Source organism: Leishmania panamensis, assembly GCF_000755165.1.
Source record: "Leishmania panamensis strain MHOM/PA/94/PSC-1 chromosome 23 sequence".
NCBI lineage: Eukaryota > Euglenozoa > Kinetoplastea > Trypanosomatida > Trypanosomatidae > Leishmania > Leishmania panamensis.
The window spans coordinates 159,789-187,346 of record NC_025869.1 but is presented as its reverse complement, the minus strand read 5'-3'; the positions used below and the strand labels follow the sequence as shown (position 1 = coordinate 187,346).

The following is a 27,558-nucleotide window of genomic DNA, read 5'->3' as shown; positions in this document are numbered from 1 at the left end:
CACATGCACCGAGGAGCAGAGGCCGAGTGGTGAGGGGCTGTCAAAAGCGGAGAAGGGCCGTCAAGGACAGCAATGCAGGGGGAGGAGGGAGGAGGGAGGAACAGCCCAACACACGCGACAACTGTTGCGGTACGATGGCAAACGGGAAGGCATACACGATCACAAAGGTGGAGGAAGGGAAAATGGCAAAGCAACAACGAAGATGGAGAGGGGTTGCGGTAGCGGGGAACAGTGAGAGAGCGAGCGAGGGAGGACGTGGCCAAGGATGACGTACTGTTTCCCCTTCTTGGATGGTTTGGGTTGCCCGTCGCGTTCACGTGTACGTGTGTGTATGTATGGTTACATGGACGGCAGGGGAGGAGAAGTCTGTGCGCAGGTGAGCGATATGGTGCGAAGAGGAAGACATAGGCACAAGGGGTATGCCTGCATGTGCCTTAGAAAATGGTCTGGCGTCTCTCTGTTTCTCTCTGTGGGTGGGGGACGGGGGAGGGGGGCAGCGACCAGAGGGAGAGAGGAGCAGGGGGCGTTTCGAGGTCACGCGAGCGGAAGCCAGCTCGCTGTCAGTCCTTTGCTTCTCTTGCCCATTCATTCGACCTGCATTTTTTCTCTCTTCAGCCCAGCGTGCATGTCTCTGCACGTGCGCTCCCCGATGTGTGACTACAGTGCCTCGTGAGGAGGGCACAGTCGCTGGTGCTCAGCGGTGAGGTCGTCGATAACATCAGGGTTCGCAAGCGTCGTGGTGTCGCCCAGCTCTGTGTACACCCCAGCAGCCACCTTGCGCAGGATTCTGCGCACAATCTTGCCAGATCGCGTCTTTGGCAGGCCGAGGTGAGCCACCTGCACCACGTCCGGCGTGGCCAGCGGACCGATTACCTTGCGCACCGTCGCCTTCACTTCGTTAACCAGCACCGGTGTTGCCTTCACCTCGCTGCGGAATGCGAGGTACACGTAGATGCCCTCACCCTTGATCTTGTGAGGGAATCCAACCGCGGCGCTTTCCGCCACAGCTGGGTGGGTGTTGACGGCCTCTTCTATCTCGCTGGTGCCGATGCGGTGCCCGCTCACGTTCAGCACATCATCGACGCGGCCAGTGATCCAGTAGTAGCCGTCTGCGTCGCGGCGAGCACCGTCGCCTGTCAGATAGTACCCGTCCACAGAAAAGTAGGTTTGCTCAAAGAGGGCGTGGTCACCAAAGATGGTGCGAGCCATACCGGGCCACGGCGCGCGAATGGCAAGCAGGCCCTCCGCTGGGCCGTTCTTCTCATGCCGGTTCATGGGGTCGAGAATGACCGGCTCGATACCGAAGAACGGCAGCGTTGCACTACCGGGCTTCATCGGGGTGCATCCTGGCATCGGTGTAATCATGTGACCGCCCGTCTCCGTCTGCCACCACGTGTCCGACACATCGCAGTGACCCTCGCCGCCGACCTCGCGCAGCCACTTCCACGCCTCCACGTTGATCGGCTCACCGACGGAGCCAAGCACACGCAGGGTGCTGCGGTCGCACGCCTTGGGGTAGTCGTCGCCAGCCTGTATGAGGGAGCGAATCGCGGTCGGCGCGGTGTAGAAGATGGACACCTTGTACTTCTCGATAAGCTGCCACCAGCGCGAGTAGTCGGGGTAGCTGGGCACGCCCTCGAACAGCACTGACGTGGCGCAGTGGATCATCGGGCCATACACGACGTAGCTGTGGCCTGTGATCCAGCCCACGTCTGCCGTGCAGAAGTACACATCGTCCATATGGTAGTCGAAGCTGTACTTGAAGGTGGTGGCGGCGTACACCATGTAGCCTGCCGTCGTGTGCTCGATGGCCTTGGGCTTCCCGGTGCTGCCAGAGGTGTAGAGCAGGAACAGCACATCCTCCGCCTCCATCCACTCCACCGGGCACTCCAGGTGCTGCTCCGGCGTCAGCCGCGCTACGGCGTCGCTGCACCAGGTATCGCGGCCTTCCTTCATCTTGCAGCTATCACGGTTTCCATTTTCAGCGACGAGGCACGGGATCGGCATACCTTCTTCTTCCAACGTCTTCAGCGCTTTGTCTGCCACGTCCTTGAGAGGAATCAACTTTGTGCCGCGAGAGGACGCGTCAGCTGTGATAAGCAGCTTTGCCCTAGAATCCTTCAGACGTGAGCTGAGCGCCTGTGCGGAGAAGCCTCCGAAGACCACAGTTATGACAGCGCCGATGCGGGCGCAGGCAAGCATGGCCACCGCAGCGCACGGGATCATGGGCAGGTACAGGCCAACACGGTCGCCCTTTTCAATACCGTACTGGTACCTCAGCACGTTTGCCAGCTCTACCACTCTGGTGTACATGTCGCCATACGTAATCGTCTCCTTCACGCTTGGGTCGTTGCCTTCAAAGTAAAAGCACACGCGCTCCCTGTGTGCTGGCAGGTGGCGGTCCAACGCGTTGTGGCAGACATTGGTCACGGCGCCCTCGAACCACTTCACAAAGATGGGCCCCTTGGATTTGTCGAAGTTGTACGACTTGACGTGGTTGTCATCCGCCCAGGTCTGCTTCCAATAGAAGTCGCGCCGCGCAATTTCCGCCCAGAAGGCGTCGTTCTGCGCAACGGAGTACTCGTAGATGCGCATGCGAGAATCAAGTTCGGAGCCGATGCACGATTTTTTGCGGTTCGCTTCCGTTGGGTTCACAATGTTCGAGTCTAGCACCCTCTTGAAGTTGCTCACGAGTTGTGCAGCGGAGATCTGGCTGGATGAGTTGCACGCCTGATCCAGCGAGGCCGACGGCACCTCGTGCGCGGAGTCCGTATTGTGGCTCATGGCTCAAGCAGAAGTACGGAGGCAACTACGACTACAGTTGGTTGAAGTGAGAGTGGAGGTCGATAAAGGAAGCGAGGGTGTACGGAGGGGCCAATAGGCACATAAAACCACGTGGGCACGCACAAACGCTGTATATACGAGCACTGGGCGTCTGGGTACGGCTGTGTGTCGGTGTACGTGCGTGCGCCTCCGCGGGTGGGGTGGAGGAATGCAACGAAGAGACCGAAGAAGATTTCCTGCAAGCGAGGGAGAGTCTGACTGCCCTCCGCCACGTGGCGCACGATGAGTCTTGCCACCTCTTTGTTTTCGCCGTGTAGCGTTTTCTGGTATGATAGCTCTTGTGCTCGTGGTACCGTCGTTTGCACCGACTATGTCCGCATACCTCACGATGCAGCGGAGTCGAAGAGGGGGTGGTGAGGGAGGTGGAGGTGAGGGAGAGGTCGCTTGCGAGGGCTCCAGCGAGTCGAGCGTAGCGCAGAAGAGAGAGAGAGGCAACAAGCGATCAGGCACGTTTGAGTGTGTATTTGGTGGGTGATCGTTTTCGTGTAAAGTCTTGAACGCGACAGGAAAACAAAAGCAGAGCGAATTGCCATACGAAAAAAGGAGAACAACAACAAAAAAGGCGCCCACACGCAGGGAGGGAGACGTGGAAGAAAAGGACACAGAGGGAGGAGTGGGGAGAGGCAAAGGAGCGGAGGAAATGAGTTTGCACTGTTTGGGCGTTCCAGGAGGCAAATGCATTTGGGAAAGATGACGATGACAAATGAGAAGGCGAGAGAGAGAGAGGAGAGGGACGAGGAGAAAGGGACCAAGTTCATGCGTGCACGTGCTGGTGAATCCTCTTCTAGTGGGTGGAGAGGTGGATGCATCTCAAGCAGTCCAAGTGCTGAATGTGGCGCTTACACAAGAAGTGCTCACACAGCACGACCTGTGTTCAAAGCGTGTTAAGCCGTCCTGCTTACCAGTGTACGGGTGTAGGACATGCGACGGGTGATTACGTGCCGAAACTGCTCTTCGAGTGCATCTTCTTCATGTTTCCCCGCTCACCTATGTGCCACCGTGTCCTTAACACTCGTTCAGATGAGGCAGGTAATGAGGCGCAATGGGTCTTCAGCAGAACAACATAATACACACCCACGCATACCGCTAGCTTTCTCCTCTAACAGTCCTTCTTCCAACCTCTTTCTCTCGCTCTTTCCCTCCCAGCTGGAAAAGCTCAGCTCCACCGCTGACTCCTTCCTGCTCGGCAAAACCCTGGCCAGTCGTCCAGGCCGAAATGACTCCCACCGCCATTGTCTCTATTAGCTTTGCTCATGGCCGCTCTCGAGGCGCAGCTTCGAGTGGTGAATGATGCCGGACGCGGTGCCGCAAGCTTGCCAAGCGCCACCAAGAAAGCCTCATCGCTGTGCATGCGACTCGCCGGCGGCTTACACGTGTGCACAGTGAGGAAGAGACGGGACAGGAGGCACCACAGCTCCTCGTAGGCAGCGCGGCTCCCGAGCACTTTGCATACAAAGTGTCCGCCAGTCCGCAGCAGCGGTGCGCAGACGTTGATGGCTTGCAGATTCAACTGCGCAATGCGCTGCCGATCTTGAGAGCCGCCCATTCGGTTAGGGCACATGTCCGACGTGACGATATCCACTCCGGTAAAGCAAGAGGCGGGCGACGCTGCCGCCGCTGTCACTGTATCGGTTCTGCCGAGAGTAGCACTGTGATGCGCAAGGTGCTTCACAAGTTTCTCTTCTGTGGCAGCCTCTGTAAAGTCACCCTGCACAATAACAGCGTTCGGGATCTTCGCCTTGATGGGCAGAAGATCGACGCCAAGGAGGAAGCAGCGGTCGCCGGCCCTCTCGCGTATCACCTGGCACCACCCACCCGGGCTGCAGCCGAGGTCCACCACGATGCGTGTATGCTGGCGATCAAAGAGGTGAAAGCGGTCGTCCATGTGGATCAGCTTGTAGGCGCTGCGTGCGACGTAGCCGTCCTGGCGCGCCTTGGTCACAAACGGGTCTTGCGACTGCCGCTGCATCCACTGTCGGCTGGTGCCCTGCCAGCAGGCCAGTGTGGCGCGCATCTCCTAAGCACTGAACTGCGCTTTGCTGCGGCACATACGACGAGAAGAAAGACGAAAAGGCGGAAATCGGTGGAAGGAGGTAGAGGAGGGGGAAGAAGGCGCCAACAGTGGTTTGGCACCCCCCAACTAACGCACGCACCCACAGATGCATTCACCATCCGCGTGTGTGGCCGCCCTTCCGCAGGCGTGAGGTCCCCCACTTTTTCTTCTTTTTTTGTTTGTGTTCGTCACGTGACTGTCACTACGATGACGCATGCGGGGACTCCTCCACCGATACACACGCACGTTGGGCTATTATACACGTCCTTCTCACTCGCGTCTTTCCCTTTCATGGATGTTAGCCTCTTGGTTGGGCGCGGCTCCTCTTTGCATACTGCGCTCCAGCAGTGATGATGCCGGGCACCTCACCGCGGGGTATCAGGGTCCAGTACCGACTCCTTGTGGGGATGCCAAGAGTCTACAGCTCGTCCTCGGGCACGGCGGCGGACCAGTGGTGTCGGCGGAAGGCTCTGGGCTTCCGTGGTGCCAAAGAGACTTGCAGCCATGATGGCGCTTGTGCCAGTCCACTTCGAAATCGTGTCGTCAATGCAGCACACACGCCCTTTCACTTACTGGCTTTGCTTTTACTGTGTCACGGTGATGTTCAGCGTAATTGTAGATCTACCCTGAGTTGTAGTGCAGTGGCATCGCCGTGGGGTTACGTATGCGTTCGTGTGCTGATTCTGCTCATGGTTGAGTAAGCACGCTGAAGAAGAAAGTGCCGTATTCGAGCTTGCACTCCAGGAAGGGACTGGTCGAGGGCGGGGGGAGGGGAGGGGCAAGCCAATCAAACCCTTGCATTCACGACCGTACTTTTGGTCATCACCATCGCTCCCCGCGGCCCACGCACCCGCTATGGACTGCGACAGTGTGTACGCTCCCTAACACATACGAGTGCTCTTACACCCCCCTCCACTGTACCCCATAGACGACTACTGGAGAATGTCCTGCATACCCCATATGAGCTTAAGCTCATGAGGGGCAGCACCGTACTTCATGGTGAGCTCCTCTCCCTTCGCGACAGGGCAGAGGGTTCGCAGGCAAATAGCGGGTCCTGCCACCGACGCTGCGTGGTTATCTGGCACCATGACAGCGACGTTTTCGTTGTCACTATGGTTGCACATGTCAATGACAGGGCACAGGAAAGAGATGGGGTCTCGCACAAGCGAGGGGTTCACATCGCTGCTGCCGACACCAGCGCCCCCTGCAGAGGATGGGGGTGGGAGTGCGGCAGGGGCGGCCGTGGCCTCGATATTGTCCCAAGCGCGGGCCAATGGCGTCGACTGGAGGGCGTACTGCAGGCACGCGCGGTGGTCCATGGGGACCATGCGACTGTAGATCATGCACAGGGCGTAGATGATCACAGGGCGCACCTCGGCCTGAGTCAGCTGAAAATGTGAGGCGAGCGAGGCCTGGGCGCTGCGGCAGATCTCCGGTGCATCCAGCCACCCTGCGAGGTGCGCGGCTAATTGCTCAAAATTTCCCTCATTTCGCGGCATGAAGTTGATGTAGTCGATGGCGTCGCCGCCTGGCACTGCCGAGAGCTGCGGCGGGTTGCAGTTCCGCTGCAGCACTAGGTACGTCATGTAGAGCGCGAGGAGAAGCTGATTGTGTCGGATGAGTGAGCGGTCGACGATGCGGCTGTTGTATGCACACGCCAAGTTGCCCAGTACCGATTGCACCTCCGGTGCCAGCAGCCTCCAGAAAGGCTCGCAACGGAAGGCGGTGCCGGGATGCAGGCATGCCGTGACGGGCATTATGACCACGTTTTCATCCTTGGAGATGTCCCTGTTCGCTATGAGGCCGCGCAGGAGGTAGTTGTCAGGGCGGGTGTGTGTGTTGTGCGGAGGGGAACGATGCACGAAGCCTATACGGCACCGTCCTCGAGTCGTCACGTTATGGCGTTTGCAGTAGCTGATGAACGACTTGGCCAGTACCTCTGGTGAGTCGAGCACTCGCAGCATGTGCCGACTCTCGTAGGAGGGCATTGAGTCGCGTGGTGTCTGTGTGGTCCGTCAGACTCTCACTTGCTCGGTTCTTCGGCACAGTGAATCAAGTCTGCCTCTGTGTGTACGTCAGTGTTCCTGTGGCAGAGCCTCGCTAGGTCTTGTGATCTCGAGAAGAGCGGGCAACAACAAAGCATCGTCACTACATGCGCCCCGTTTACCCCGCACCCACACACTCACTCAGTCACACATCAAAGTTTGAAGATGGACTCCTCTCTTTTGCAGCTTTTTCGTCTCCAGTGCACTCTCATAAGGAGTCCCTCCACAGCGTGCTGCTTTGTTTGCTCGACAACGTTCGCCTTCCTGCGCATCGAGAGAAGGGAGTACGGGGGGAGGGAGTCAGAGGGAGGGGGGAGAGGAAGAAGGCTTGAGTGCGAGCGAGCCCGGGGCAGAATAGCGGAGAGTCGTCTTCAGGGATCGATTTGAACAACAACAGCAGCAAAGAAAAAAATGCAAAACGGACCGGGGAGGGGAGGGGGGGGGGTTGTGACGGCCGCACTCGGGCATATACGCAGCCGTACGTTGGTATGCCCTCCCCAAAAGGCGGTCTCGGGGAGCGCGTCTGGCTCACCTCGAAGGCGTCTTTATCGTTGCTTTCGTTTGCGGCTGTTGTGCACGTTATACGTATACATATACATACATATACATACATGTATTTACTTATGGCGCTGAGACGAAGAGAGGGAAACCACGCGAAACCCCATGCGCCAGGGAGGAAGACAGAGGGAGCGGCCACGCACTCACACAGACACGCATGATCACAGAGCACGGGCTCTTGTCCACTAAGCGAGCCCGGCTACACAACATCCCCGTTGAACGAACACATATACATATGCATATGGAGAGGGGAGGAAAGGGCCGAGGAGGGAGAGCGCTGGCCAGCGATGCCATAAAACAACACGCGAGAGGCGTATGAGGCAATATGCTGCCTCACTTTTAAGGAAGAACAGCGCAGCTGGCTGCGTCAGAGGAAGATGCCTTCAAAGGGAAGGGTGGGGCACGAGTGGACAACGAAGAAGGCTCGCGCTTGAGAGAACGAGAGAGAGGCAGGCGGCTGAGAGAAGATAGGAGGGGTAGGGGGTAGGGGCGAAGGCAGATGAAGCGCGGGGATCAGACAGACTTCGTCAAGAAGACGTCATCGACGCCTCACCTGTACAGTCCTGAGAGTACCAACGGGAAAAGGCGAGCGGAGCGCAACAAATGCCTGCCCACGCACAAACAACCAAACAGAAAAAGAACGCCCATGCGCAGAAGAGAGAGAGGACTGGAGCAAGAGGACATGCGTGTGCGGCACACACACACACACACACACACACACACACACACACACGTGGCTGCCTCTCTGCAGTGAGGGCAAGGCACGGCGAAGGTGAATGACACATATACCATCTGGCTAGCTGCTCTGTATAGGCGGCCTTTGCGCTTATACTCCCACCAGGTAGTCGACAGATTATTCACCTCGATCGTGTCCACTCCTGCCTCTTCCCTCTTCCCTCTTTGTCTCCCTTCAAATATGTGCAGGCGGTTGCGCGCTCTCGCATTCTTTTTTGTGGCTCGGGCCTCCGCAACATGACACACGCCACTCATGGCCGTAGCGAACAGTGGAAGGCGCACACAAACGCACCTGCAAAGGCGGAATGAATTTACGTCATATCGACGTGGAAAAGAGGCGATAAGAAAGGTCACAAAGAGAGCCAAGAAAAGGCGCAAGACGAGCACCACTCATATAGGGGTGAGTAAGGGAGAGAGGCGTAGCGGCGAGGAGAGTAGGAGTAGCAGCGGTAGCGGCACCGGCGGTACTGTGACTCCGCCTGCCACTGTGCGCGCCTTTTTCTTCCTTTCTCATGTGCTTACACGCTTCGACCTTCGCAGACCTGTTAGCTTCTACTCCCTGTTGTCGTCGTCCTGCGCTAGCGAGTGCTTGTGTGTTTCTGCTTCTTCTGTCCCATCCGTCTCTGGTTTCAATCCGGAGTGGGGGTGCATGGCGCGTCCGCCCTTCACGACGAGTTTCTACGCCACCGACGACTTACCCTTTTTTGTCTTTTGCAGCGCCGCCACCTTTGCGAAGAGCTGCGACAGGCACTCGGGGCTCAAGCTGAGCAGCTGCCTATCCATCTGCTCTCGTTGTTCCGCCGGAATCTTCTCACGTTGCGCCCCCTCATCGTAGTTCTGCTGTAGGCGAGCGATGCGGTGGGGATTCGTGGTGAAGGTAGCGGCGTTCATCTTTTGGCGTGGAGAGAAAAAAAAAACGACGAGTAGTGGCGCTGCGATGAGAGAGAGAGAAAGTCGTCAGGGTGGGCGACGTACTGAGGCGTCGAAAATAGAAAGGCATTGTATGCGTGTGTGCGTGTGTGTGTCACCAATGTAGTGGAACGCCGGTGTTGCACATCGACGGAGAACGGTAAGCGTTGGGAAGAGGTAAAGGGAGATAGTAAAGGAATTAGAGAGCAGTGGGTAATGTAGCGAGAGGACGGCCTTGGGAGTAAAGCGGTGAGGGTGGAGATGCATGCAAGCACCATCTGACCATCCCGCAAAGCCTCACATTCCCTGCATGCGCGATCTGCATGTGTGGAAGCCTCAGTCGAGCGGCATATGGGGCACCTCTCAGTAGTAGTCTTGCACTTGCACCTGCGATTATTGGGTTCACTGCAATCACTTTTACGCGTGTGTGTTTGTTTGTATGGACGTGTGTGAACGTCCCAGCAGTCATCGATGGGTGTGCAGCACTATGAAAGTGGGAGGAGGGAAAGAGGGTGAAGCAGATGAAAGAAAAGACCAGCAACAGATGAGCGGCTAGTTGCGGATGCCTCCCTTTGTCCTCTTCCTCTGTCCCATTCGTGTGTGTGTGTGTCTTCTTCCCACTCCCACACAGATGCATCGCGCCTGGTATCGCCTAGGCTTGTCCCACGCTTTACTCGCACTGGTTAAGGGGAAGGGAGGGGATAGAGAGGGCAGCGGTGGGCGGCATCGGCGATCGTGTTTTTGCATGAGAGGCGTGATGAACGGTGCCACAATACACATTGAGTGTCTCCCTCCCCTCCCTCGAGCAACAAAGAGCGAAAGACACGCCCGCACGCATATCTCCATAGACGGCGTGACACCATCAACCGCAGAAAGTCGAAGGAACGAAGGGAGGAAGGAGGGAGCGCGAGAGGAAGGGTGGGCAGCAGACACCGCAGCTCCCCTTCGTCCCTTTCCCACAAGCACAGGGGCGAGCAGACGAGTATCACACTCAATACACCATTGACTCATACAACAAAGTGAGCGAGCCGCCCAAACGCAGAGCAGCACAACAGCAGCGACGACAGAGGCAAAAGGAAGAAAACAACACACACACACATATATATATATATATCAGGTCCCGTACCTGCACACACCCATCCACACCCAAGCAAGCGCGCGCCTAGGGGGCGCGGTAATATGCTGCTGCACCACCGACGTATCGCTTCCTGTCGCTTGGCGCCCTTTCTTCACACCGCCAACCTTTTCCGGTCCCACTCGCCGATTGCTGACGCTAAACGCTGGCGAGCTACCTGTGACCCGTGCATACAAGACAGAGAACGAACACCCCAGCGACCACAGCGAAGTGGGTAAAGAGGCATGGACTGAATAAGGAGCCACTATGGAGAGGGTCAAGCGCCATCGACGCGGAAGGCATCTTTTCCATTTTTCACCTACCCCCTCCCTCTTCACCATTGGGGAACGGGTAGAGCCGTGCCCAGCCATCACGCTTTGGGTGAGAGGAGGTGGAGTCAGCGGGTAGGCAATGAAAAAAGAAATCACAGCGAGTGGCGGCGTGAAAAGACCGAAACGCTTTTTGGGTTGCAATGATTTCGCCCTTCTGCTGAGGATTCAGTTTGTTTTTCTTCTCTCCTTTGAAAGATGCGACGTGGAGGGAGGGAGGGAAGGACGAAGAAGAGAGTCGGAGGAGGGGGGCTGTGGTATGCGTGTGGGCGCTGCAATGGTAGAGAGGGAGGAGTGACGTGTACCTCCAAACGCACTCCCTGAGTGTTCGGCTCCATGTTTGTGACGTGCACACCGTCCCCCCCCTTCTCTCTCTCATACGATACGTGCCGTGCACCGGGGACCTCCCTCTCTTGCCCACGCTCGTTCACTCCTTCCCTCTCTCCTTCACCCCACAAGGGGGGCACACCGCCACTCGCCGCTTCCGAGAGTTCCGTCCAGCTTTACAGGAAGGGGAGGCGAAACCTGAGGCCACAGTCCTTGGACGGCAGCGAGGTGCTTCTCATGCACATCTCGTTGTACTCCTTCACCTTCTGGTTCTTCACACTCCTGCTGTAGTCCTCCATAGCGTTCTGGAAGAGAAACATCAGCTTATCGCGGGACACACATAGACACTGCATGTCGCGCTGCTCGCGTTCGGCCGTCGGCATACGCTCGCGCAGCAGCCCCTCGTCGTAGTTCTCCTGAAGCCGTTTCACACGGACTTCATTCGTTGTGAAGGCGGGCTTGTTCATGGGCATGATAATGTAGGTAGGAGATAGGGGGTGATGGTGTGCCACTGCTTGTACTGCTAAGAGCGTAAGCAGGAGTATCTGCGGGGCTGAAAGGTGGGGTGAAGCGAGAAGAAGAGGAAGGGATGAATTGATTTGTAGATATTTTGGGGAGCCGCGTGATGATGCTGCTGCATACTTTTTTGAGAGTTTGTACGTGTGTAGGTGTCAGTTGAGGAGACTGGCATGTGTGTGTGTGTAAAAAGAGGAGAAGCTGATGAGAACCGGTGAGACCGCATAGGCCCGTGCAATAGCACAGAGCGGATTGTCCGCAAGGTGCATACGTAAGGGATGCACCATCCACCCCCATCTACCGACCTGCACGCAGGTGAGAGAGCGAGAGGCGGCACATACCCTCTTAGGCAGGCGAGCGCGCTTTCGTCCACGGGGAGGACGGACCAGAGCAAGCAACAAGAAGGGGTGTGATTTCGTGCTGAGGTGCACGCTTCATGGATATGCAGCTTGTCGTTCGCCTGTACTACCAAAAGTACATCCCTCAATGCAGGGGCGCACACGCACGCACGCAAACACACACACACACAGGCGCGTTCTCCGGCTCACAGAGGACAAGAAAAAAAGAGGGAAATGGCGCTCGTTGATGTGCAGCTCTAAACGCCCATGCATGTATAGGGAGACATACAGATACATGTGTACGTGCATGTGTGTGTGTGTGTGGACGCCCAAGGAATGCGAGAGCGTGTGCCACCTCTCTTCGAGTCCATCGTGCGCTATTCAACGTAGTAGTCGTCGCCATCACTCTCCGGCTCCAGTGGCAACAACGACGGCGCAACACTGGCGCCGCGGCGGGCTGACATGGAGAACACAAAGGCACAGATTACTACTAGGGTTAAGATTACCTCTGCCCATGCTTCACGAACCTGTGTGGCGGAGAAACCACCTGCGAAGCCGTCAGCCCAGTAGGCCAGGAAGGCTGTGTAGGCAGCCGACAGAGGTGGCAGCGCCGGCACGAGGGCTGCCAGATAGACGCGCAGCAGTTGCCCGCACACTATTGCCGGTGTGTACACCTGACTCGACAGCTGAAAGTAGAAGATACCCACGAGACTCGTGTCGATTAAATCATTCGGGAGAGCGGTGAGAAGCACAGAGAGGATGAAGCCGGCTGCTGTGGCGAAGAAGCGGTTGGCGCGGTTTTTGCGCTGGTTACGATAGGGCTCATGGTAGACTAGCTTCAGCAGCGCGAGCTCGGCGACGATGGCACCCGCGGCGTAGACGAACTTCGCCGTCGTGTGCTGCAGTATCTCATCGCCCTTTGCGCCGCTGACTGCCGCAGGCGGCGTGCGCAGAGAACGACCAACCATAACGAGCGATGCCGCACCATGGGCGAAAATCGGCGTCAGTTCGAGGACTGGAGGCGGTACGCAGGGAAGCACTTTGGCTGCGATAGGGGCCAGCGCATCTTGAGCGGTGTGGCGTGCTCGGGCTGCAAAGGCGGAAACTGGCCGAGCGGTAGCAGAGATGCGGGTCCTACTGCTTGCGTCGCTGGAAGCAGTGACGAGGCCAAGGAGAGAGCACGACAGCACCGCTAGTGCTGCCACGATAAAACGCATCAATTGTCCCTTCATCTCTCCTTTTTTTTTTGTTAGGGGTGGGAGGGAGGAGTTATGTGGGTGACTTATACGAATGTGCACGCGCGGTTGTCCGTGTTCGCCTGTGTCCGTTAGCTAAAAAGTGCTGCATGTACGAGTGCATAGATGTAGAGGCGCAGTGAGGTGCTTGTGTGTGCGTGTAGAAAGGGGGGGGAGAGGGGGGAAAAGGGTACGTAGAATCACCACAGGGTAAGAGAGGAGCATCACACAGAAGAGGATACGAGTACTGTGGGGCGCACACGCGAGAGGCATGTTCCTTGTTTCTTAGCTTTATCCACTCATTCATTAGCCGGAGTAGTTGCTCTTAAACTTTCCAACACTGTCCACCCCTGCATTGCATTCCCTGAGCACTCCTGCAGGAAGGACCGATACACCGAAGGCGGGGAGGGAGCGCAGTCGGCCCACAACACGCGTGCACCTATGCGACTCTATCAAGACGGTCCACTCCTCCTCCCTGTGCTGTGCCTCCCTTCTTCAGAGCCTTTCTTATCTGCTCTGTGTATTCACGCTGCCTGAGGGACGTGCTGGCCCCCTTTTTCTTTGCCGCTGTTGATTGTGTATTCTTTGCACGTTATTGAGTAACTCCCCGCTGCTCTCCTCCCAATGAATGGCGAGGGTTTGGAGAGTGGGGAGTGGGGAGGGAGGGGGGAGAGAAACTCCCCACACGTACACACCTAACGTCAGTCGAAACAACCCTGAAGTGAGAAAAAAAAAACAAAGACACTTACGAGGTGCACCCGCACGGCTACGGAGAGCAGCTGATGAGGCGGCAACAGAACAACAGCAAGAATACAAAGACACACGCGACGGTGAGAGGAGGAGGAGGAGAGAAGGGTCACGGGATGTAGAATGCGTACCCCATCCACCGCACTGACCATACCCGGGCGTCGATTCCCCACCCTCTTTCTCTTCTGTCCTCTGCGACGCCCTTCATACATTACGTCTTCAGTGACTCCAAGGAGTCGATCGGGTTCGCTGGCAAGTGCGAGTAGTAGACAACCGTCGTGTACTTGTTACAGTAGCGCGTTGTTACACCCATGACGGCGTGGTCCTCGCGGCGCTGGAAGTACACGTGGTTGATCGTGACGCTAAGTGGCAGGGGCAGGTGCTCTGGTGGCACACGGGAGTTGTGCTCTCCACCAGTGTCCATGACCGCCATGCGACCGTCGCGGGAGCAGCGGACCAGCGTAGGTGGGGTATTGAGAGGTGTGTACCGCAGGTGCAGTGGGACGATCGGTGGGTACTTGCGGGACTCCTCGAACATGATCGGCTCCTGGCCCCAGCCCTCCCCATTGTCCATGATGTCGTCGTCTTCTTTTGTTGTCAGCAACACGTCGTTCAGAAAGATGGTGTTGGCCGGCTTGCCGTCACGGGCTGCAACTGGCTTAGGCAGCGGTTGCGCCACCGCTAAACCGACGGGCAGCGACGGAGCCTGCGGGGGGACAGGCATGTTTGGCGAGGCCGTCCCTGGCGCCAGCGGCTGCGTGCTATCCACCACCTCCATTCCATTGACAAGGAAGCGGTAGTTGTGGTTGCCAGGCGGGAGCTCCAGTAGCGCATAGAAGGAGTCTGTGCTCGGCGTCATGGGCAGCGGCTGCCAACTCATTGCCTCCACGGCGACGTACACCGACTTCCTCGCCTCGATCAGAGCACGGACATCCTGGTCCTGGTAGCGCAGAACAATGGGGAAGGTGATAGCGGGGACGTTGCCGGTCATACCTCCAGCGGTGCTGTCGGGATCCGTCGGCGGACGCGGCAGCGAGCTGCGGCTCATGCTGTGCACGCTGCTCGGGTCGGAGTGGCGTGTGGCTCCTGACGTCGCGCCAGCCTGCTGCAGCACGCTGTCACTGACTGCCGTCGGCCAGACGCAGGTAGGTTGGTTGGTGCCGCTGACGATTGCGCCAGGTAGGCCTACGCGACGCCGCTTTGAGTCTTTCGTGTTTGGCTGACCCATTGCGCTGTGAAAAGGACTGTGTGATGCGCTGCCAAGGTGGATGACGTCTTCGGGCCAGGGCGTGAGTCGTGGACCCACTCGCGCATGCGCATGCAGACGGCACTGAAAAGCCCCACGTGATGGAGAGGGGGGCACGCGGCGCAGCAAACGCAGGAAAAAGAGGCGCAGCGCTGAAACGGAGCGAGCGGAGCACGCCGACCCCCCGGGCACCGGCACAGGCGCAGAGACTACAGACGCGATGTGATAACGGTTGGTGGCAGCCGAGGGGAGAAAGCAGAGAAACCGAGGCGCGAGCGAGCAACGTGGTCGATGCGTGAGCGAAAAGCAGAGAAAACGAGTCAGCGGAGGAAAAGGAAATGTGCGCGCGCGCGTGTGTGAGTGAGTGAGTGAGTGAGTGAGTGAGTGTGTATCTCTTTCTGAAAGTTGTGACCGCAAGAACAAGAAATAAAATATGAAACGGGAGGCTGAAGGGCCGGGGGGGGGGGACAGCGGAGATGGAGACGCGCACACGATACGCAGGCGCGTTTTCCTGTTATTTTTCTACACTGCTGCTGATGTGCCAGAGAAAACACACGTGCACGCGTGTGTGTATGTATGTGTGTGCCTAATACTGACGTGCCTGGGTGCCGTAGTTGCCTAGCGAGCCAACTTCAGTGTGGCTAGCAGGGATATGGATAAATGGGAAGGAGATGGCTTGGGAAGGAGTGAGAGTATGGGCGAAGGAAGAGGAATGGCGTTTGAGAAAAAAAAAAGGGCTGGCGGTTACACAAGCAACGCCCGTATACGGCAGCGTACAGATGAGCTACGGAGGCCGCTATGGGGCGGCTCGCCGCCTTCTCAACAACTGTGAACGCACTGCTGAAGTGCTCACAGCAGCAGTGGAGAGAGACTCTTTTTCCCTTCCTTTTCTTTCCGCCTTGCCCTTCGCACAGCTGTTGTTATGCAGGCACGTACGTGCACAGACGCCCCCTCAACAGTAGGAAAGAACGGAACTGAGCAGGTCTGCGCGCATGGCCACTGCCCGTCTTGTCTTTCACTGGAAGAACGACTAGGTCCCTTCTCCTGTCTTGCTCGTATGAAGACGAGGCGCCAAGCACAACTCCACTCCCAAGCCCGAGAAAACAAAAATGATGGTGAAAGGACGAGCGCAGCGCAGAGCAACGGTCATACCAAAAGGAAAAGCGGGTCGGAGGGGGGGGGGGGGGGGAGACGGAGGCTTCAAATGAAGCACATAAATAAACATCGAGTTCCAAAGTAGGCGACATCTCCGCGCACACCCTCCTCCTAACACGCACCGTGACACGCACGCACACACACACACAAGCCAACAACGTCTCACAGAACACCAGGAGGGGAAAAATGAGATGCTGCTGGAGAGCAGTTAAGGAGGAGTGCGCGGCACGACCAGTGTTTGAGATACAACAAGGAGGGGAGGGGAGGATGGGTTGTACGCCATCGCCAGAGCAAGAGGAGAAGACACGCGCAGCAGTCTTCACCTTCTCAGACCGTGTCTGTCACTGTTGTCCTGCCGCAATCTCAGCGGGTGCCTCTTCACTCGCCTCTCCCGCTTCTTTGTTTTCCACCTTGTTCTCCGCCTCGCCCTGATCCCCACAAGCCTTGGCAATACATTCATCGTGATCAACGACATCATCATCAGCGGGGTGAGGGGTGGCACCGGCAGGAGCAAATTTCGAAGCCACTGATTCTGCGAGGGGCGATGGTATGCTACCTTCTGCAAGTCGTGACAGCAACGTCATCCGCTCCTCCGCGGTAAAGGGCCTGATAGCAACTTCTTCGGGCGCTCCAACAGCGCCTACCGCATCATCCACAGGAGGTGCTGCTACTGCTGCTGCATCTTGCTCAGCGGACTCTCGTATTGTCGCGACTGTGCGAGTGGCGAGCAGTCGGAGACTCTCGTCCTGTGCCTGGCGCATTCGCTGCAGGAGCATCACTTCAGGTGGAGGTTGGTTCTCTGCCAGCAGCTGCACTGTCTCTGAGGCGTTCGTCGGTACCCCGTCGCCGTATGGGCGACCGGCGCGCAGACAGAGGAGTTGCTGATAAAGGTACGAGGGGGTGGAAGATAGCATCGGAATTGATTCATCCCCGGCAGCGGCGGCCACTCGGGCATCGAGCTCCGCGTTAATCTCCTCTTCGTATCTCGCGACAAGTTGTCGCTTCAGCTGCTCCAGCTCGACGGAGGACGCCGTCATCTCCGTGAACAAGTGTCTGCAGTGGAGGGGTGTGTGGCGGAATGTGCAGGAGGCCGTGTGTGGGGCTGTCAGTAGCGCCCCTCCATACCAGAGATGACGACGACCTGCGTTCCTCTACGTTTCGCAGTAGTAGTGACGGTGGCAGTGGAAAAGGCGTCGACAAACGGAGGAAGGGGGCGAAAGGAGTCAAGGGGATGAAGAGTAGACGGCGTTCACCTGGTTGCCACCGACGTGTTCAACGGAAAGGTGCACCTGTACGCACCCGCATCCGAAGTTGCCCAGGTAGAGGTGCCGCTCCATGACGTTGTAGTAGCGGGAGGACGCGGTGGAGGCTGCAAAAAGGGAGCTGTGGATGAATGACGACTGCCTTTCCAAGGGAAACATAGGCACAGGGGCATACAAACAAGCTAAGCACACGAGAGGGAGGAGAGAGGGCACATCTGCGCAGCAGGACCAGCGAGCCAGTAAATCGGACCGTGGGAGAGGGACGATGGGAGCAGTGACAACACCGCATATCCCCCGCTCCACCAGCTACTGCACTCTCCTTCTCGCTTTCTTTCCGCTCTAAACGTGTCCAGGCAGTCCCTCACTGACCCACTCACTGTTCTCAGAGTCACTGCTGCTGCGTGAGGGCGGGAATAGCGAGGTGTGGTTATGGTGATGGTGGTGCTGCTGCTGCTGAGGTGAAATAGTGCAGACGGCACCTCTCTCCACGCCGAGCCGCTCGGCGAGTGGCATGAGGGTGTCAGCCATCAAATCTACCGTGTGCTGGAGCATTGGTAGTGACGCGACACTCTCTTCGTGCCGTTCGAGGATCTCCAGCGTATCCACTGTGCTCGACTGCAGTTGTTGCAGTGCCTGCTGAAGCTGGAGGAGTCGCTCAAGAAGAAATAAGAAGACATCCTCAAGACTGTGAATGGGTGGCTGTAGGGAGGATGCGCCCTCTGTGGCAGCCACCGCCGCTCTTGCGCCACTGCGCTCTGTGTGCCCGGTAAGCTGCGCGGCGGCCGCCGCAAAGCGACCCACAACATTCTGAAGTTGATCACGAAATGCTCCCAACATCTCGGCTGTCACAGACACCGAGTCGTGTGCCTGCTTTTCTAGTTGAGTGAGCCGTTCATCGATTTCTCTGATATCCAAAGGCTCCTCTGCCACAGCATCGGGTGTCATGAGTGCTTCTGCCGCTTTGGCGGGTGGCGCCGCGGCTTGCAGAGTCGCTAGCATGCCCATCACGTGTTCCCTCGCCTGCTCTGTGGCCGCCACGCGCTTTGCCAGAGAGTCGGCGTCTGTCCGTGTGGCTATCACCTCGTCGCGCAAACTTGCGAGTTGCCCCTCAAGAGCTTTGTGCACCTTCTCCGACTGCTGGTCCATCCTCTTGTGCAGCTCTTGTACCCTCTGCACGACATCCGCTTCCTGGGTAGCATTGGCTTCCTCCAGCCGCGTCTGCAGATGCTTCTGGCGATCCTCGACGGCGCGCAGCCGCAGCTGGATCGGGTCCAGCTGTGACGACTGGTTCGACTCGACCACCTGGACGATATCCTGCACGTACTTCTGCAGCGTCGGCAGCTGCTGCCGCTGCGCGGACTGAAGTGCGTTGCAGTGGTCGGAATGCTTGGCAATCTCCAGCGAGACGCTCTCTGCTACCTGCTTGACCTCGGCGAGCTCCTTGGTAACAGTGGCGAGTTGCTGTACCGTGAGGTGACGCAGGCTTTCTTCGAGGTGATCCTGACGCTCGCGTTGCTCCTCCAGCGTTACCTGTAAGTTATGGATGAGATCGAGCATCTCCTGTCTTGCAGTCGCTGCCTCTGCAGCTGTGGCAGATTCCATCTCTGAGCTTGAGGGGGGAACGGCGCCAGGCGCTTGATCCGCACGGCTCCTTTCACTGAGTCCGGCAATCTCGTGCTGCGCCTGTTGCATGGATGCCTGCACCGCTTCCAGCGTCTTTGCGAGTGTCGCTAAGTGCACCCGCACGTCAGCCAAAGCAGGCGTTTCTTCGAGTGTCAGCGCCAGGTAGTCTCGCAGGCGAAGCGCCAAGTGCTGAAGACACGACTTGTCAGTCAAAAGACAAGTGACGAGTTTCAGTGGGGAAAGTGCCTCGTCCATTGCACACGTCGTGCGCGCCGACTGAGCGTCGATGAACGCTAATGTTTCCGAACACCTCCTTGACAGCGCACTCAGCTGCCGTTCTGTATCGCGCTCTAGTTCATTGTGCCGCCTCTGCCAGTCCTCTACCTGAGCTTGAACGCGATCTTGAAGCCCCTCCAGACGTTTCGCCACCGAGCTTGTCGCGTCTGCGATGGTGAGCGGTACACTAGCGCTTGCTTCCTCCACTGTGTCGAGGCGGCTATCGAGATCCTGAAGCCTGCTGTCTAGCAGTTGCAGGCTGCGCTGGTACTCCCCCGAAGCTGTCGTACCGGCTATAGAAATCGATGCTGCTGTCGCCAGTGCATGAGTGCTTGCCACCTCTGCAGACTGCTCGCGCACGGTCATCGGCGCCACCACGCTCGAGAACCTATGCTGTTGTTGTTGAAGGTGGCGGACGCGGTCCATGAGTTGCTGATGCTGCTCCTCCGTGGCGCGCCGCTGCAAGGTTTGCTGCGTCCGGAGTTCCTCGTAGAGCTCCTTGTGGTGAGCGAATCGCTGCTCGAACACCTCTCGAGTGTGTTGGACGCGTTCCTCGTGGTAGTGCTGTGCCTCCGCCAGCTGCTGCTTCCAGCTGTTGTTCAGCATTGCCCGGTCTTCCTCCACCGCCTGCAGTTTGCGCTGTGCTGCGTCGATGTCCTGTTTCACCCGAGTCACCGGAAGTACGCACGTCTGCTGCATGACTGCCTGCAGCGCCTCGTACTTGACCCGAACATCTTCCGCCGTGCGTGGCAAGGTCATCTCAACCGCAGCAAGCGCCGCCTCCGTCCGCCGTAGGCGCTCTTCCACGGACTCCCCTGTCATGCGAGCTCGCTGCAGCGCTTCCTGCTGTTCTACCAGTGTCTGCTGCAGCTGCCGCAGCTGCGCGTCGGTTTGCTGCTGGCGCTCTCGGTGGATCTGCTGTGTACGCTCCTCCAGTAGTTGCAGTTTGGCATCCCAGACGTTCACCAACTCCGTCTTGGCTTGCCGTACTGCCTCGGCGACGCGGGGCTGGACGCTGTTCATCTCTGTCCGCACCTGCTGTACATCACGTGCGCAGCTCTGCCATTGCTGATCTTGCTGCGTTTCCGCGGACTGCGCTTTCATGCCCGCCTCGACTGTGGCAAAGCGCCTCGCAGCTTCCCGCCTCCAAGCATCGGTATTGTCAAGGCTCTCTTGCGCCATGGCCTGTGCCTTGTGCATCTCGTCATAAAGGGGCTGCAGCTGCGCCCGAAGCAGGGCGGTCACCTGGTCACGTGACATCCATCCACTGCTGTCACCTCTCTGCTGCTCCCCTAGATGTTCGCGCACTGCCAGTAACTCAGCGGCATCAGCCTTCCCTTCCACCACGCCGGAGAGCGCATTGTGTTGCTGTGCCAGGCGGTCGATTTGTGTCTCGACACCGGAACGGTACTGTTGCAGTTGACTTTGCATGCTGCACAGCTGCTCGTCAAGGCGGCGTTCCACCGCGGCTACACGCTCCTTCTCCTCCTGGCTCGTCCCCGACGTGGCGACGGTGGTGCTGCTGCCCGATGCATTGCCGCCGTGTGTGCGTTGCCACTCTGACAGCTGTGCCTGCACCTTGAGCATGTGCGAAGATAGCCGTTGCTCTGACTCGTGGCACTGCTGCTGTACGTGCTGGGCCACAGTTTCGCTCGCCGATGCGGCGTGCAGCGCCCTCTGAAGGTCTGCCTGAGTGCTCGACTGCAAGGCAGAAAGCCGCAACTTCAGCAAGTCTTCTGCGCTATCGCGGGCCGCCTCCCGCGCCAGCGCCCGCACCTGCGATATCTCGGAGCCCACCTCCGCCTTGACCAGTTCGTGCAGAGCGCTTGTCACGCGTGTCTGCCGGTCCTCTATGTGCTGCTGCTGCCGAGCAAAGCCGCTCTCGAGCGCTTCCACGCGGGCCACGAGAGACGCCGCTGCACTGGCAGGCATCGTAGCGTCATGCCCAAGGCCAAATCGACTGTTGATAGCCACAGAGGGCAACGTTCCCGCGCGCGTTGGCGGGGCCAGCGCTCCCAAGGAGGTAACGGAGAACGCGCCATCGTCGGTCGTAGCTGTGCCGTTTGCTGCGCTCTTATGCAGGCCGTCCGAGTTGCCCCCACACCCGAGGCGGCCTTCCAGCGCGCGTACGGACTTCTTCAGCGCCCCGTTCTCTGTCTGCAGCTGCGTGATGAGACTACGCATTTCAGCAAACTCGGCGGTGGTGCGGTAAGCCAGTTCGCGGACGCTGTCGGCCCGCTTCGCTTTCTCAAGCTCCAGTTCCAACAGCGCGCCGCGCACCTGTGCATTGACGAGCTGCAGCGGTGAGGACGACAAATCAGTCGGCCGTTGATCCGCACCATCAGCTGCCGACGATAGTAGGCGCGACCGCCGCGCCGGGGTCGAGTAATCAAGCAAGGTCGACGCCGGCGGAGACGGCCCTGCCACGCACGCGGCACGGTAGCGGAGGTGCTGTGGCAAGGGTGGTGGTAGACTGAAATCCTGGTCGAACATGTCGAGGGCAGGTTGACCGCTGTGGACGTTCGGGGATGTACCAAGGTAGTCGTCGACCTTTCGCTTCGCGCGATCGTAGCTGAGACGGCGGTGCTGCAGCTGCTCAAGCGTCGCCTCTGTGGAGCGCAGCGTCCGGTCGATAGAGGATTGCCATGTCACGTTCATGGAGGGGGGAGAGATGACTGAAGAGGGATGCTTGGCTTCTTTGGTAACGAAGATGTGTCTCTCTCTGTCTGTGAAGGTAAGCCAGGGGAAAAAACGAGAACATAAGATGAGTACCAGAGGCGTGAGCTGCGGATGAGGTGGGCGCGCCCGCCTCGCCGCTCAGAGAGAGAGAGAGAGTGAGAGAGAGAAAGTCGGTGTGAGCAGGTCGAGTGTGTCTATGCGGGTGCTGCTGCACCCATGGAGTGGGTGGTGGGTCTATGAACGAGAAGCGCTACTGCTGATGGTGCTTCGCCGCGTTTACTAGTCTGGGTGGTTCAACACAGCTGCCGATGGGGGATGGGGTGAAGAGTAAGGGTGCGCTGCAGGCGACTGTGTAGATGCGCGCATGCGTAGGGGGCGGGCAAGAGGGGCATGGGAACGAGTTCAGCGCCTTGGCATGTGAGCGGCAGACGCGAGGCAGGGCCATCAGGAGTTCGATACCTCTAAGAGCAGGACCCAGGGTGCTACATTTGTTCTCCGATGTTGGACAGCGTCGGGTCGTGTACTGACTGCGCCTCTACGTACTTGTTCCTAATGCGAGAGAGACAACGAAGTGGTAAGCGAGCGAGACGGAGGGAGGGGGTTCAGCCGTCTTTCCATTGCCTCTTTACTGGTGTCTGCGAGTGTTGGGTAGCAGAGAGGTGCAGCAGGGAGCACACGAGTGAAAGAGAGAGGAGGCCCGGAAGAGCAGAAGCAAAAGGAGAAGAGAGCGTACGCACCGACACCGACACAGTGGCAATCATGCGTGGCGCTGAGCGCGTAGGCGGGCTGTTCTTGTTAGAGCATGAAGATGTCTGCCTCGCTGTCAGCAGCGTCAGCGGTGCTTTGTGAGTGTGCAGCACCGCCATCACCACCGTTGCCTTCTCTCAGATCTGCGGGTTGCCTCGAAGGGAGCCGTTCGGTGAGTTCTCGAGGCCGGTCGACAGTCCGACAGGTTGGCGCGTCCTGAGGGAGAGCAGGCGTAGAGGTGGTGCTCTCTCCTAGTAAACGAACCGCGTGCACTGAAATGCTCCGCTGCGAGGTTGCAGCGCTGGCAGTCCGCACAGCTGCCGCAGACTTGGGGAATGCGGCAGCTTCGCAACGGCCATTGTCGTCCAAGCGGGAGCGCTTGTCTGGATCCGGCGCTTTCGTGTTGACTGCATTCGTCCTGGGATGCTTGCCAAGTCTGTGCGTCAGGACTTCATGCACGCGCCGCACTTCCTCCTGTAGTTGCTCAACGTGATGAGTCATCAGTTGCTGGGTCTCTGTGAGTTGCTGCCAGCAGAGCAGCTGACGCTCCTGAAGTACAACAAGGGCCTGACACCACTCAGACGGTGGCGGAGCCAGTTGATGGAGTGGCGGCGGCGGTGGCAGTGGGTGCAATATAGTATCTCTATTCACCGCCGCACGAGTCGCCGATCCTGCACTTGGAGTCGTGTGGTGTTGTGCGGGAGTAGATGTCGACGGCTGAGACCATGCTGCCGGGTGCGTGAGGGCGCGAGGACACTCGTTGACGTGCTGTGTCCCACCAAGCACGCCACCGCGGTCCACTGTGGAGCCTAGATGAAGGCGACTATGGCGCAGAGCAGTTGGCGGGGCGTAAGAGAGGCGCGCATACCGAGCCTTCTGCTGCGCCACCGTCACTAAGGCTGGGTTGATGGATGCCACAGAAGTTGCTGTGGTGCGTGCTGGGGACCAATGCTGCAACTGCGGCTGCGTCGCGGCGAGTGTGTACGAATACGACGGCGCTAGTGGTGCCGCTGAGCTTGATCTCAGCGGGTCGGCCATACGATTCCCCAGACTGTGGTGTCTTTTTTCGGACCCCCACGACATGATGATGGGGGAGATTGGCGCTAACTCGGGTGCGTGTGCGGGTCGGCCGACGGAACGCGCGTGCCGTACACCATGGTTGCCTCGTCTCCACACAAGAGCGGGGAAGGGGAGGCAAGGGCACTGCAAGCGACGGAGAGACGAAGTTCCTGACTGCGAAGACGACGACAACGGCCGTGGCTAAGGACGCTTGTGCGATTGTGTACGGGCTGTGTTCGCCACGACACGCGTATGTGGGTACTAGGGAAGGGGTTAGGGAGAGGAGACCAGGGATGGAAGGAGAATGCGAAGGGTAAAGGAGGTGACGATGAAGGCTGAACAATGTGGGTCGCACCCTTGCCGATGTTCCAGGAGCGCGCTTCATGGCGCGTCTGTTTAGTGCCGTTTGCCCAAGAGAAGGTGCACACACACAACCACACACACACGCAGAGAGGAAGAGAGAGAGATGAGCTGAGAAGTCGCTGGCGTCGTTTTGTCTTCTCCGCGCTTGCACTTTTTCTCTGCTGTTATTTCGTATCCACACTGACGACGCCCCTGCGTGGCTTCTGCATCCCTCTCATCCACGAAAGCGCAGAGACCCCCTCAAGACACACACACACACGCACACACGCACGCACGCATTGTGTTTCTTTTCCTTTTCGTCATGGCCGTTGAAGGCAGACACGCCGAGACGCAACGGAGGGAGGAGGGGAGATCAAGCACAAGTACAGAGAGAGCAAAAGACGCCAGTACGGCAATGGAAGAATAACGGAAGGCGCTTGCGCAATACACACGCTACGCTGCGAGGGAGGGGAGGAGGTTGGATAGTGCGCCATCAGACGCACCTCGTATGCGCACTGGAGAGAAGGAGAGGGTTGGGGGCGAGCGCTTCGTTTCGTTTTCGCTCTTACTTCCCCTTTCTTGTTTTCTCCCTCAGCGGCTCGCAGTTACCCGCCCCAGCTGGTGCCCCTCCACCACGGTTGGAAATGTGAGCCACCCCGTGCACTCGCTCTCGTGGTCGCGTATGTAGAATCGCCCCTTGTTGCACTCCAGCTGAAAGGTGGCGCTGTATGGCTTGCCGTTCCAGTCGTGGAAGTAGCGATTTTGATCCGCTACGCAGACGAGGTTTTGATTCAGGTCAACAGCGGTGATGACGCCGATATGCCCCCACGGACTGCCAAAGCTCATCGGGTAGACAATTAAGCTCTCCGCCGCTGGGGGCACCCGTGAGCCTTGCCTCACGAACTTGGCGGGCACCTTCTCCCACGCGTTTTTATTTTCTCGCGGTCCCAAGTGCATCACCCCTGTCGAAGTCTTCACTTCCGTGGAGGGCGATGGCGAGCCAGCGCTGGCCTCTGACGCAGCCGTCGGTGCTTCTACACGCGGCTGCTGCAAGGCCGGTGATGGGTCCTCCTTGAGTCGGTACACGTACGTGCAGCTGGAAAAGCAGTAGGCGCAGTTACGCTCCGGCAGCAACAGTCGGTGCGTTGTCCAGAGCCACCGCCTGGCGAACTCGACACACTGCCACTGATACCCCATGAAGATACCTTCACAGTAGTGCTTCGTGTTCGTCCATGTGTTCGTGGTGCCATTGCTGTATGCGGGAACGCCCTGGTGGGTGTACCCGCAGATGTTGTGCAGGGTAACGCGACCACCCCGGCGCCCGCTGGAGACTGTGACGAGAGACGTGCTCATCTGCTCTGCGCCAGCAGCGTTTTGGGGGTCGAAATCAGTTGTGTCGCACGTGGTCGGGCGCAGGTCGTTCGTCTCGACTATTGGATCAGGGGCCGCCGCCACGCGGCTGCGAGATGGACGGGTAGTGGAGAAGTAAGTTGCATGGGGGTTAGCTTTCGTAGATGACACAGAGCCCATCGAGCGCAAGATACGGACCCTAAGCGTGTAGCTCACTGGAGAGAGAAATAGAGGTGTGTGTTTGTGTGTTTGTTTGTCAAGCGAATACACCATTAAAGGCGGGTGACCAACCACTCCTAATGGGAGCAAGGCGAGGAGGCCGAAGGGGAGCGTGAGACGAAAGGAGCGACAGAGAACTCTTTCCACGCAACCCAATTGGGAGGAGAAAGGAGGGGAGGATGTGTGAGTGTGTAACAGCAATGTACGGCGGCGATCAGCCATGCTGGCGGAGAAGACTCATTCGAGGAGAGGACAGCGCCATGTAAGCACACGAGCGGTGATGCGTTCGAAATGTATGTTTGAAGGTGTTTGTGTTTGCGAGTGAGGAGATTATGTGTAGGAAGAGAGAGAGAGGGATGTAAGCGAGGGGGAGGTGGGTAGAAGGAGAGGAAGATCAAGTCACTCCTGCTATGCGGTGATGCGTGACCTCCGTCTGCAGGTGGGTCGATGTGGATAAGCCAGTACCTTTACACACACACACATATAGGCCCAGGCCTGAGGAGCAAACGCAAAACGTGTGAAAACAACGAGCACTTGTCTGTCACTTGTACAAGGGGAGGAGTGCTACGACTCTCTTGCCTGTCGACCTCCTTCTTCCCGTCCCACAAAACTGCAGTGCGTGGGCGACAGAGAGAGAAGCTAAAGTGCATACTGTGTGTGTGTGTGGTACTACACCACTACCTCCTTGTTCTCTCCCATGAGAGCGGCACACGTGGCCACCTCCTCAGCAATGGGCAGCTAAGCGACGGCGAGACGGTGTGGAGGAAGAGAATTTTGCTTGTTGCGTTTTTCAATTCGGTCTTTGCTTCACAAAGCATTGAAAGATTGGCTACACGCACCCAGGTGGAAGAGGCCTGAGGTGAAATAATCTGCGAGAGACAGATCTGCAAAATCCGGTTGGAGACACGCAAGCAGAGTCGCCCATTTACGAGATGAAAAACAAAAAGCATCGTGTGGGTGAGAAACTAGGAAGTGCAGCAAGAGTTCACGGGCATCCACTTCAGCACAGATTCACAAATATACAGACAGAGACAGAGAGGCAGTTCAGAGATCAAGAGAGTCCAACAACAGCCCATCATGTTCACCAAGGCTTCCATTGTCTGCCATACAACGTGGGCCGAACGCCACCTTATCCACCCGGCCTGCCGCACAGGCCCATCCGCGTGGTGTGAAGCAGTGCTAGGCACGCACATTGCTGCAATGCGCCGACTCAGTCATCGGTGCACGACTCCTACCTCAAACTCTGCCCACTCCCACACCTGCTCCGCACGTCGCCTCACCGTCTCTCCCATTGTGCCGCTCTCCACCTGGGGCATCCCCCTCGGAGAGGCACTGAGGCCTCCCACACCAGTACGCAGCGAGGAGCGAGTGAGGCACGCTCGAGCCACACTGGCACGCTGCCCATCACGCGGGTAATGCATGCGTGTTCACTGTTGCAGGCCGTTCTGACGCAACACCCTCCAGCACCTGACCATCGACATGGGCAGCGATACACCGCACTGACCTCCCCCACGTCCTAGGTGCTTGGCCCTGTCACCACCAGCAGTGGTTCGGGATTGGCAGGGATGGAGGGGGGGCTGCCCGGCTTCCACACGCACTGAGGTGTCCCGCCGTCATCCGAAGCCACAGAGTGAGAAGAACGAAGAGGGTAAAAAGGTGGACTGGGGGACCGGTGAGTTGTGTAAGTCACATCAAAGTGGAGCCTTATCGTGCGTCAAGCGAGTAGGAGTGAGGAAGGAGGTAGGAGGCTGGGAGGGGGGGGTGGCTGAGAGACAGAAAGTGGATGTACTTCTTGGAGAGAGGGGGAGGGGGAGGAGGAGGAGGAGGGGGTACACGGGTGGTCGTCAGCG

General features: G+C 58.2%; 9 protein-coding genes across 9 annotated transcripts, besides 2 other annotated features; all 9 read right to left on the bottom strand.

Annotated features, from left to right (window-relative positions):
- Positions 1 to 657: 657 nt before the first annotated feature.
- On the bottom strand, positions 658 to 2,784 carry LPMP_230580 (acetyl-CoA synthetase, putative; the record flags this gene model as incomplete). Its single annotated transcript, XM_010700914.1, has 1 exon — positions 658 to 2,784. The coding sequence occupies one exon, from the start codon at positions 2,782 to 2,784 to the stop codon at positions 658 to 660; it is 2,127 nt and encodes a 708-aa protein (XP_010699216.1).
- Positions 2,785 to 4,000: 1,216 nt separating this feature from the next.
- Positions 4,001 to 4,858, bottom strand: LPMP_230570 (ribosomal RNA methyltransferase-like protein; the record flags this gene model as incomplete). Its single annotated transcript, XM_010700913.1, has 1 exon — positions 4,001 to 4,858. One exon carries the CDS (start codon positions 4,856 to 4,858, stop codon positions 4,001 to 4,003), a length of 858 nt encoding a protein of 285 aa, XP_010699215.1.
- A 397-nt stretch (positions 4,859 to 5,255) lies between these two features.
- Positions 5,256 to 5,555: a repeat region.
- Positions 5,556 to 5,829: 274 nt separating this feature from the next.
- LPMP_230560 (hypothetical protein) lies at positions 5,830 to 6,885 on the bottom strand (the record flags this gene model as incomplete). The annotated part of the gene is made up of 1 exon (XM_010700912.1): positions 5,830 to 6,885. One exon carries the CDS (start codon positions 6,883 to 6,885, stop codon positions 5,830 to 5,832), a length of 1,056 nt encoding a protein of 351 aa, XP_010699214.1.
- A 4,205-nt stretch (positions 6,886 to 11,090) lies between these two features.
- Positions 11,091 to 11,387, bottom strand: LPMP_230550 (hypothetical protein; the record flags this gene model as incomplete). The annotated part of the gene is made up of 1 exon (XM_010700911.1): positions 11,091 to 11,387. The coding sequence occupies one exon, from the start codon at positions 11,385 to 11,387 to the stop codon at positions 11,091 to 11,093; it is 297 nt and encodes a 98-aa protein (XP_010699213.1).
- A 758-nt stretch (positions 11,388 to 12,145) lies between these two features.
- LPMP_230540 (hypothetical protein) lies at positions 12,146 to 12,736 on the bottom strand (the record flags this gene model as incomplete). The annotated part of the gene is made up of 1 exon (XM_010700910.1): positions 12,146 to 12,736. The coding sequence occupies one exon, from the start codon at positions 12,734 to 12,736 to the stop codon at positions 12,146 to 12,148; it is 591 nt and encodes a 196-aa protein (XP_010699212.1).
- A 1,225-nt stretch (positions 12,737 to 13,961) lies between these two features.
- LPMP_230530 (hypothetical protein) lies at positions 13,962 to 14,798 on the bottom strand (the record flags this gene model as incomplete). The annotated part of the gene is made up of 1 exon (XM_010700909.1): positions 13,962 to 14,798. One exon carries the CDS (start codon positions 14,796 to 14,798, stop codon positions 13,962 to 13,964), a length of 837 nt encoding a protein of 278 aa, XP_010699211.1.
- Positions 14,799 to 17,752: 2,954 nt separating this feature from the next.
- LPMP_230520 (hypothetical protein) lies at positions 17,753 to 21,970 on the bottom strand (the record flags this gene model as incomplete). The annotated part of the gene is made up of 1 exon (XM_010700908.1): positions 17,753 to 21,970. The coding sequence occupies one exon, from the start codon at positions 21,968 to 21,970 to the stop codon at positions 17,753 to 17,755; it is 4,218 nt and encodes a 1,405-aa protein (XP_010699210.1).
- An 816-nt stretch (positions 21,971 to 22,786) lies between these two features.
- LPMP_230510 (hypothetical protein) lies at positions 22,787 to 23,821 on the bottom strand (the record flags this gene model as incomplete). The annotated part of the gene is made up of 1 exon (XM_010700907.1): positions 22,787 to 23,821. One exon carries the CDS (start codon positions 23,819 to 23,821, stop codon positions 22,787 to 22,789), a length of 1,035 nt encoding a protein of 344 aa, XP_010699209.1.
- Positions 23,822 to 24,730: 909 nt separating this feature from the next.
- On the bottom strand, positions 24,731 to 25,492 carry LPMP_230500 (trypanothione synthetase, putative; the record flags this gene model as incomplete). Its single annotated transcript, XM_010700906.1, has 1 exon — positions 24,731 to 25,492. One exon carries the CDS (start codon positions 25,490 to 25,492, stop codon positions 24,731 to 24,733), a length of 762 nt encoding a protein of 253 aa, XP_010699208.1.
- A 1,308-nt stretch (positions 25,493 to 26,800) lies between these two features.
- Positions 26,801 to 27,326: a repeat region.
- Positions 27,327 to 27,558: the final 232 nt, after the last annotated feature.